Consider the following 11,029-nt stretch of genomic DNA (forward strand, 5'->3'; position numbering starts at 1 on the left):
TATCTTTGGAAATATATTTCCTTTTCCACAATCCATTAGCATTTAACACCTAAGTGTTCCATTCCTAACTTTGCCACTTGGATTCTTTCCAATAATTTCTATAACCCAATCTTGGCCACTAGTTTTTTACTTCTATTCTTTAATTTTTGTACCAAGCAACATAAGGACACTACCTTCATCCTCGAGGTATGTTTTTGGTTCTATAACAAAGGTTCTATTTTGCCAAATCCAAAGGGTGTTTATCCCTAGTAAGTTTTTTTAGCATTTTTTGTTATGTGCTTTATCTATGGCCCAACTTTATAACCTTTCTATAGGTGTTTCTTAAATATTACTTTCTTGGACTCACCATATTAATACAGGATATTTCCCTTAAGTGTCCTTTCTATTTGGTCACATCGACCAAGTCATACCATCACTAATAGTTCAAATCAACACTTTGAATTAGAAATCTTATTCCTTAACTTAATAAAGACCTTGTCTTTATTTAGCTATAAGATCACTTAATGATCTCGCTTTAACACCTTGACTATGACCCCGGGGGCATCCCCCACACTTGGTGGTGTGCTTAAGCTCGTTTAAGTTAGATATGTTGAGCTTTCACACTAAGTAATCTAACCATGCATTATGACTCTGGAGCATCCCCTGTTTAGTAGTGTGTCTAAGCTAGCCCCCTTACTAACAGTCTATAACCACCAAAAAATGAATGTCCTTATATTCAAAACCATTACTATGCTCTAGTGAATTGGGACTCAAACCCAAACACTAAAGAGTTGGGACTTGAACCCAACCTCCATATATGCATTTATAGGCGGCATCACTAAAGATGCCTAGCATGACTCCCTATGTGCTTAACATGACTCCCCATGCCGGTGCACCAATTTATGTTTAACATGTGCTATGGATTATAGCTTAGGAACTTAGTTCCTTTGAGCTTCCAAGTCCTCTCACTTAACAAGCTACTTGACTAGTCTGTGATCATGCATAGACTCCTCCATGGTTGGCTCCATGGGCCACTCTCTTAAAGTTATCACCTTCAATTAGGGTCTTAGTTCCTTTAACTTGCCAATCCCACTTAGCAAGTTACCCAACTAATATAATATGGTTCTTTGCATAAGCATGAAAGTTCTCAAACATTGACTTTTGTTTAAAGCTATTTCCTTGAACACTTGGGAGTTATTTCCCAAACCTTGATAACTTTGCCTTACGGCCAAGACCACACTTCTACTGCACTATTTTGATTTTATACATTCATATAAACCATTTACACTTGGCTTTTTAAGTACTAACCTACCCATATATGTTAGCGTATTTTCACCAATCTTTGAGCAATAATATTGGCCAAACCAGCCTTCTCTACATCAATCTCTAGGACCTGGATGATGGATTGATTCACAACATCACTAGAGTGCAAACATGCTTTAAGCTTGCTCACATAGAACGTTGGATGAATTTTTGAACTAGCTAGCAAGTCCAAAGTGTATGCAAGATCCCCCACATGCTGTAAAATTGTTCAAGGCCCACAATACCATGGAGATAGCTTAGCACTGCCACCTCCTTTCAAAGACTATTATGCATCTTACAACTTAAGGAAACTTTGTCACCAACTTTGTACTCTTGATAACGACGATGTTCATCAGCCAATCTTTTGTCTCTCTCTTGAGCTTGCCTCATGTTCAACTTTGCCAACTCAAACTTGTCTTGCATATCTTCCAGGAAATCACAAGCATGAGGTATCCAAACTAAAGCCAAATTCAAACTCACAGGAGACTTAGGCTCATACCTATACATTGCTATAAAGGGAGACATGCCAATAGTTGATTGATAAGCACTATTGTGAGCAAACTGAAGCAAAGGCAAATACTTCTCCCATACTTCTTGTCAAATCAAGTTTCTCATAAAAGACCTTAACATATCTTCTAATAGCTGATTCATGCGCTCTATCTACCCATCAGATTGTGGATGCTCACCAGTACTCATGCCCAGCTTAGTCTCTAGCTTCTCAAAGACCGTTTGCCAAAACTTGGACTTGAACTTGGGATCCTGATCACTCACAATGTCACCCAGTAAACCATAGAGACTGAATAATTGGTCTACAAATAATTAGGCAAGTTCAAAAGCTTTTATTATTGTCTTCACAAAGAAGAAGTGAGCCATCTTCATCAAACGATCCACAACAACCCAAATAGCATTATTTTTTTGAAAGATTTTAGGCAAACCAATGATAAAGTCTATTGAGATGCTATCCCATTTATTCTTGGGTACACGTAAAGGATGATACAGGCCAGCAAACTTCTGATAATCAACTTTGACCGCTTGGCAGATCAAACAACCACATACGTACTTCTTAACATTTGACTTCATCCCAGGCCAAAATGAATACTTCTTCACTAACATATACATTCTCAATACCCCCAGATGCCCAACACTTGGCACATCATGACACTCAACCAAAATCTGTTTGATAAGTTTGTCAATATGAGGAACCATCTGTCCCTTCTTCACCAGGATTCCATCTTGTATTTTGAATAATGCAAACTTGTCACCCTTCAAATCTATAGAGGCATCCCTCAACAAAACCTTCGCGTGAATATCAGTGATAAAGGAGTCAAAGTTAGCAAACTCCTTAAGCTCATCCAAAAGATCACTGGATAGCTTCACAAACGAGATAGAATTTACCATCCTCGATAATGCATCAGCCATCTTATTGTCACCTCCATGCTTGTACTAGATCTTAACAAATATTTCTTGCAGGAACTCTTGCCAATGAGTAAGGTGGCCTCAAAGATCCACATCTGAAGAAATTAATGATCTGAATCTACATAAAAGTCCAATCCATATAGATAATATTGCCATTCCTTCATAACAGTAATCACAACATACAACTCCTTATTGCGAGTAGGCTAATTCCACTGTGTAGCGTCAAACTTGTGGCTCATAAATGCGAAAGAATGCCTAACTTAAAGCAATACAACCCCAAAAACACTATCACTCACATTATTGCCCATAATTTTCACCACAATCACTTTATTATTCATTGACCTCTTTAGAACAATCTTTGCTTTGATATCCAACCCTGTGGCAATGAAAACAATTACCCTCCACCTTGTCTTTCTCTCACTAGTCGAAACGAAGTTTCTTAGCCTCACTGCCATCTTCATTCTTCGAGCCACAATGAAACAACAATCGTTTCTTCCCTGAATATAAAGCATTGGCGAGCTGGTCATCACGTTGACCACCCCATAGACCATCCTATTGACCAGAGTTGACTAACAGTTTGGGCGAAAAGATCTAGGCCTTAGTGATAGCATCAGTCAATGTTGTTAGAAAATCCTTCTTGACCTTCTGCTACACATCCACTAAGCTCAATCCTTTAATAAAACATTGCACCTTTAGCAGCTCATTATAGGTGCTCGTGAGACTAAAGCAAAGATCATGGAACTTGTAGGCATATGCATCCAAAGACCAAGTCCCTTGCCAAATCTCTAACAAATGGATCATGAAATCAATCTTTTCAAACTTCTTGACAAACAAAGTGCGGAAAACCTTCGTCAAATCAGTCCAAGAAATCAGCTTCAGATTAGCTTTGATGTAGTTCTTCCATCACAAAGAAGCATGGCTTGTAAGCTTCGTCACAAAAAAAATCTATCTTCACCTTATCCTCACACCGATTGTGAGACCAACAACTTTCCCACAATTCCAACCAAAAATCAACCTTTTGACTATCACAAACATCCAATGATGACTTCTATTCCATGATACCATAATCCCTGGCATGCTTGATGTACCAATGGTAATCACGGACATGAGATCGATTCAATCCTTGAGGGTTCATATGAAGCAAGAAATCCTTAATGAGATTGATAGAATCCTTAACCTCCTTTATATCACTCTGAACTTAAAAAATCTGGCATCCTTGCCACACAACGACATCATCAAGAGTCTCTTCTTCATCGTCATTGCTATCATCACTAACGTCATACTCCTCATCAGGATCAATATCTTTCTCACTCGCCATCCCCAAAAAATGTGTTACTCCGATACCAATAAAATGAATAAAAGAGCAAACCCTAGGCCAACCTCCCAACCACAAGCCATAGGAATATTCTTAGAATATTCCTATGGTTTGTGTTAGCGTCCCCTCCCTGGGTACAACAGACCTTTATCCAAACAAGATTCCTCTAAGCCTTTAAGACCATCCTTTAACTCTATTGAGTCATGTAACTTTTAAACTTTGTGAATCTAATATCTTATAATGTCTTAACCTTCTGGCTACTTTTGAAGTGCCACCACACTTGAATATAACTTCTTGTATTTGCATTTTATTCACAAGGACTGTGCTATTCCAACACTTGTTTACCCTTCGTTCTATATAAGTTATTTTCGCTTCTTAGAATTATTTTATCATATAATGAGAATACCAATTGATCTTTTGAATGCACCCTACAATTCCTTGGGTTGCACTGACCTTTACTAAAGGTAACCCCAGCTACTATTTCAAGAACACATACTCTCATCTGTATTTGACCTCCCACAGTTATTAACTCTAGTCTCAAATTTATGAGCACCATCTTCAACCATATAAGGATAATCCTATAACTCCTTTATTGTCTCAAAGTTTCTATCTTTTCCATGATCTCAACTATAATTGTTTACCATAACCACATTAGCCAGCCAAAATCATTCCCTATTTGGCCCCTTTCTATCTACCATATTGCCAACATATTTACATATGAATTAAGGTGGAGAGTCAAGCTTTCTCAACATGCTACTCCTTGAGGATAGACCCACTTCTGGGACCTTCTAATGCAATTATGAGTGGTGATATACTTAACCATCAATAAAAGTTGGACTAAGGAACAGCTCTAATACCAAATTGTAAGTGACTAATTTTTTCATTTTATTTTAGTCACTTAACCATTATAAATCACAAAATTTTCCTTTCTAATTTGCTAGTTTACCTCGTCTATCTAACCACTATTACTTTGGCCTTAGTTAAGTTCCTTTGCCAAGGTTCCCACTTATATTTCTAACTTCTATTAAGTTTTACTTAGCTTCAGTTACTCACTGCATGAGCAACAAAGCGTTAGCCATCCATTTATGATTTCTTAAATTCCCTCCCAATCCCCCCCTTGAGTTAGACTAAATTTAAAGTTTGGCTACACTCTCCATAAGCACAAATAGCTAAGCACACCAAACTTCAGGTTCTTAACATCTATTGGTACCACAAGACTTATGTGAGACACAAATCCCTAAGCCCCAAAGTGGAGCTGAAAAGGTGCCATGTGGTAGTGGCCGAAGCGAAAACCAAACAAGCATAACACGTTTGGACTAAAAGGCTCCGACTTCAAAGGTTGAGAGTGGGAGTGGAGCTCCCAACGGAGTGCTCAAGAAACGAGCATGAAGTGAGCAATAAAAGAGTCTCTAGAAAAGGGACACAAGAGGACCCGAGATGGACCCGTGATTGTCGCGAATGTGACTTCAGGTATCGAAAGATATTTGTCGACCAGTCCTTACGGGCACTCTCTCCTTACTGCCACGACAGCAGGAGGTCGGTACTGCTGGTTCCCTTTGTGGTCTTTGCCCAAGCTAGTTGAGAAACTAGTTAGCACATGTGCACTTAGACCGGAAGGGCACTAAGGAAGGAAATCCTAAGTTGTCATTAAGTCAAGCATACTTGACACGGTGATGAGAAACTCATGATGTTGATTTGCACTTGCTAATGTTGGGAACCCCCGCGATATTGAGACTAATCCCTCAATATTCGCTAGATGATAGCTTACTGTGTTTGCCAAACACCCTCACTATCACGCCCTTTGTGTTGATCTCATTTCGGTCCCAAATGCTATTTAGGGAAAGTGTCTAGATTAACTCATTTGGCATATCTACGGAATGTAGAGATTGGCCTGAACACAATGGTGTTCGTCCCGTGTCCAAATTCGCAATCTAAGGACATTCCATATTTAGTAAGTTTCGGACTTGTCCCAGAGACTAACTCCTGGTACTAAGGGAGGCTTGGGGTGAAAGCCCAAAGCGTGTGTCCCTCAAGGGGGGGGGGGGGGGGCTTTGGGGGGTTCCAAATGTATAGTAGGGATAGTGGTTGGAATGCATGTCTGACCACCTGAGAACAACAAGGAACAAGGTGTCGCTCCTTGTTCTGCGTCCGGCTTGGGTCTAAGCCCAAGCTCCACGCTGCTCTAGTCGGTGGAGTACCCTCCTCCTCCCGGGGTATGCCAAAATCGTGCCAGACTCCGTCTGACACCATTTTGCGTGCAAGTGTTGGATACGGGGAGCTGGTGCTCGTGGGATTGTACTGGACCCTTGTTTCGTAGCGCAACGGGCTTGGAGTTCGGCTCCAAATTCAGGTGCGCTACATTTGGTATCAGAGGAATTGTCTCAGCGATTCCTATCCAACTTTTGTCGGATTTTCTGACTCAAGTTGCATACGCAGAGACTTTTCTAGTAGATCCAAAGTGACCTGTGTAGGATTAGTTGGATTGCACCATTCGGTAAGAACGTTGTATGCATGTTCAGTTACTGGTAGAGGCATGCATGCAGCTAGCGGGATGGTGAAACGGAACCGTGCTGATGACGCTGAAACCTCTAGACAGGCAAATCGAGAGGAGGAAACTCCTGCTAGAGATGGTGCAGAAGAGGCAGAGGCTGAGTCAGAAGAGGAAGAGCCAGATGCTGCGGTGCTGTAGCAAACAGCTCAAGAAGTCGAGATCGAGAATTTGCGAAAGGAGATTCTCAAATTGAAGAAGGAGAACAAGAAGAGGAAGAAAGAGGCTGAGGTAACTAAACCAGCTAAGCCTAAGCAACCGAACTCCTCTTTGAGTTCTGAGGACGATGAAGTTCTGCAGCTGCCCCTGGTTGCACGAGTTTCAAAGTTCAAGCCCCCGAAACCACCCAACTTTAGAGGCATGCGGGACTATCAAGTTTTGGAAGACTGGGTCTACGATATGGAAAACTATTTCATAGCGGCAGACGTAGATGATCGTACGAAAGTTGCGTGTGCGCAATCCTTTCTCACCGATCATGCCAAAACTTGGTGGCGCCAGGTGTGTGCTGAAAAAGGGTAGCCTAGAAGTTGGACCAAGATGCGGTCTCGTATCCGTAAGGAATACTTGCCGGATGATCTTGGTCTGAGACTTCGCACGGAGCTGTGGCGGTTAAAGCAGCGAGGGGATCTCATGCATTACGTTAATGCGTTTGCTCAGAAGCGCATTATGATTGCAAATATGAGTGACGAAGATGCTCGGAGTTATTTCCTGGAGGGTTTGAGTTCACTTTCTCATAATGAGATTTTGAAGTTTAAGCCAAAGACGTACCTGGAGTGTAAGGAGGCGGCGCAGCAAGTTGCCTTTAGTCACTCGCTTATGGAACAATATCAGCAATCGTATGCTGGTAACTCGGATAAGAATAAAAATTCTGGGAATAAACAAGGTGATCGGAAACAGAGGGTGGAAAGTAGGTTCTGCCCTAGAGGCTCACAAGCAACGGTTAACAAAGGTGGTGGTGGTTGGAGACCACCAGCAGCTTCTTCTGGTCCTAGGCCCTCTGTTCCTCCTCCTGGTGGGTACAAGCAGCAGCAACCTGCAAAACTTGCTCCTAGCGGAACGGGTAGTGTGGGTCATTGCTTCCATTGTGGAGAGTCGGGACATAGGTCCTCGGAATGCCCCAACAAGCATAAGACAAGGTCTCGGGTTAATGTCATGAGGGAAGATGGTGGTGATGAAGCTGAAGGGGTTGACGAGTTGGTCAATGCAGACTATGAGGAAGAAGAGGTGAGTAACTTTCGTTGCTTTCCTCAAGCTTTTCTTGCAGTCAATGCAAACACTGATCTGTTGATGTATCTGGTAGGCTTTGTCCGTGGACACTGAATCCGAGTGATGATTGACACGGGAGCTACGCACAACGTGATATCCGAAGACTTAGTTAAGTTGTTAAGATTGAATGCTGAGCAAATGTCGCCTATGCACTTCCGGTTTGCGGAAGGTGGGCAAGTACCCAGAAAGTTTGTGAGTGATGTTCCAATAAAGATATCCAAGTGGAAAGAAAGAGTGGACTTGGTAGTGTTGAAGATACCAGATTTTCAGATGGTGTTTGGTATGGATTTCTTCAACAAGTATATAAAAGGGATTTATGGTGCTGGACAAAGTCGAATCACATTGAAGTCAGAAGGACGTCCTGATGTATCCTTCCAGTTGCAAAAGCGCTCCTCAAAGGATTGGGATGCTAAGTTCTTGACTGCGAGGGCCGCTCAAAAAGCAGCTAAGAAGGGATGTCGGACCTTTTGGGTTCAAGTGATGGAAGCTGAGGGTATTGGTGACTCAGTTCGAATCGGCGACAGGGTTGATCCTGTACCAAAGAAGATATTGGAGTTGTTGGCGTGGAATCAGGATATCTTTCCGAAGGATTTACCGCCAGGGTTACCACCTAGCCGTGAGGTTGATCATTGGATTGAGGTTATTCCAGGTTCTAAACCACCTACGAAAGCTCCATATCGGTTGAACATCAAGGAGATGGCTGAACTCAAGAAGCAACTCACGGAGCTTCTTAACAAAGGTCATATCCGACCAAGCAAGTCACCTTATGGAGCGCTGGTCCTTTTCGTTATGAAAAAGGATGGAACCATGAGGATGTGTATTGACTATTGGGCACTCAACAAGATCACGGTCAAGAATAGTTATCCTTTGCCTCGCATTGATGACTTCTTTGACCAACTCTTAAAGGCTAAGTATTTTACGCGACTTGATTTGCGGTCCGGGTATCATCAGATACGGGTGGCAGATCAGGATGTGGAGAAGACAGCCTTTAAGACTCAGTACGGATCTTATGAGTTCCTTGTCATGCCATTCGGGTTATGCAATGCTTCGGCAATGTTCAGCACTATGATGGATAGAATATTCGGAGATTATCTGGACACATTTGTTGTCCTATATATCGATGATGTTCTGGTCTTCAGCGAAACGTTGGAGGATCATTTGAAACACTTGGAGCTGGTGTTTCAGAAGTTGCGCGAACACAAACTGTATGCTAAGGAAAGTAAATGCGCTTTTGGTCAATTGCACGTAAACTTTCTTGGACATATAGTTGGTGGTGGCGTGATTGAAGTCGATCCAAAGAAGGTGGAAGCGGTGAAGTCCTGGGAAGTCCCGACCACTATATCAGATGTTCGTTCCTTTCTCGGTTTGGCGGGATACTATCGCAAGTTTGTCCGCAATTTTGCAAGAATTGCTCTTCCGTTGACTGAGTTGACGAAGAGTAGTATTCCGTTTCATTGGACACCAGCTTGTTAGCGTGCTTTTGTACGGTTGAAGGAGATCTTGACTATGGTTCCTGTTCTCAGGATCCCAGATCTTGATAAACCCTTCGAAGTGCATTGTGATGCATTTGGTTATGCTATTGGTGCCGTGTTACAGCAAGATTGTGACAAAGCAGTTGGTGTTAAGCTAAAGCGACATGGTTGTCCCATTGCATTCTATTCCAAGAAATTGGATGAAACCCAATGAAGATGGCCAATGCATGAGAAAGAGATGTTTGCTATAGTGTCGGCCCTGGAACACTAGAGACACTACTTGGGTGGACATACCAAGGTTTATACGGATAGTAACACACTAAGCTACTTTGCTACGCAGCCTAAGCTTACACCGAAGCAGGCTCATTGGCAAGAGAAGCTTGCCAGATATGATATTGAAATCATATATAAACCTGGTAAAGACAATATTGTTCCGGATGCGTTGAGTCGTCAAGCTCAATTCCGGGCAATATCGGCAATCAGTCCAGATTGGTTGAAGGACGTTCGGGCTTCGTATGGAAGTGATCCATTGGTGAAGGCAATCATATGCCATGCGGGGTTGTTGAAGCAGAGCCCTGGTAGCGAAGCAGCAAAAGTTGCTAGTCGCACTAATGCAAAGCTTCACTTCTCAATTCGAGATGGGCTTATATTCTATAAGCAAAAAAGATTGTATCTTCCCTCTAAGGATCGTTAGCAGTTATTTTTGCGGGAACATCATGATGTTCCAGCAGCAGCACATGGTGGACAACGAAAGACTCTGGCTTCGTTGAAAAAGGGATTTTTCTGGTCTGGTATGGAAGGTGATGTAGCGGACTATGTCCGTTCCTGCCCTATATGCCAGCAATGTAAGCGCAAAGCTGAGAAACAGGCTGGAAAGTTGCAGTGCATTCCAGCACCGGCATGGCCATTTCAAAGTGTGACACTTGATTTCGTCACTTGCTTGCCGAAGTCTAAGGGTTATGATACTTTGATGGTGGTTGTGGATCGGTTGTCGAAGATTGCACACTTCATTCCAACTGTAGGAACAGTAAATGCGAAACAAGCAGCAAAGCTCTTTTTCCATGAAGTGGTGCGAGTTCGTGGTCTTCCTGAAGAGATGATCTCAGATAGAGATTCGAAATTTACAGGGAAGTTTTGGGGCACACTGTTCCAGCTGTTCGGTACCAAGTTGAAGTTTAGTACGGCTTATCATCCTCAAACTGATGGGCAGACCGAACACGTTAATGCTCAAGTTGAGGATTATTTGCGGTACTATGTCGCGGCGGACCAACGCGACTGGGTGGAGCATTTGGATACAGCAGAAATATGTTATAACAACACATTTCACAACACTATAGGCTATTCTCCATGGGAGATGCTGCAAGGGAATGCTCGTGGGGTTCCTCAACAAATTGTTGTACCAAAACCAATGTCCGAAATGTTGGTCCCAGCCATTGAGACTTATGCGGAGCAGCTACGCCAAGGTTGGTCTAGAGCTACTGAGGCGATGGGCAAAGCTCAGGATAGGTATCGACGTGATAAGGATCAGCATCGTCGGGATGTATCCTATCAAGTGGGAGATCAGGTGTGGCTATCTTCCCGGAACTTGAACATTAAGGGATCTTTGTCTCGGAAGCTGTTACCGAGATATGTGGGACCCTATCGGGTGTTGAAAAGACTTGGTGATGTATCCTATCAGTTGGATATTCCTCACGAGATGTCCAGCCTTCATGATGTGTTTCATGTCAGTTT

General features: G+C 42.5%; 1 protein-coding gene across 1 annotated transcript; it reads right to left on the minus strand.

Moving 5' to 3' along the window:
- Positions 1 to 1,941: 1,941 nt before the first annotated feature.
- On the minus strand, positions 1,942 to 2,679 carry LOC112340634. Its single transcript, XM_024659446.1, has 2 exons — positions 2,263 to 2,679; positions 1,942 to 2,040 (listed from the first exon to the last, which is right to left on the minus strand). The coding sequence occupies exons 1-2, from the start codon at positions 2,677 to 2,679 to the stop codon at positions 1,942 to 1,944; spliced, it is 516 nt and encodes a 171-aa protein (XP_024515214.1).
- Between the last annotated feature and the right edge of the window lie 8,350 nt (positions 2,680 to 11,029).

This window comes from Selaginella moellendorffii, unplaced genomic scaffold (assembly GCF_000143415.4).
Source record: "Selaginella moellendorffii unplaced genomic scaffold, v1.0 SELMOscaffold_68, whole genome shotgun sequence".
Lineage (NCBI taxonomy): Eukaryota > Viridiplantae > Streptophyta > Lycopodiopsida > Selaginellales > Selaginellaceae > Selaginella > Selaginella moellendorffii.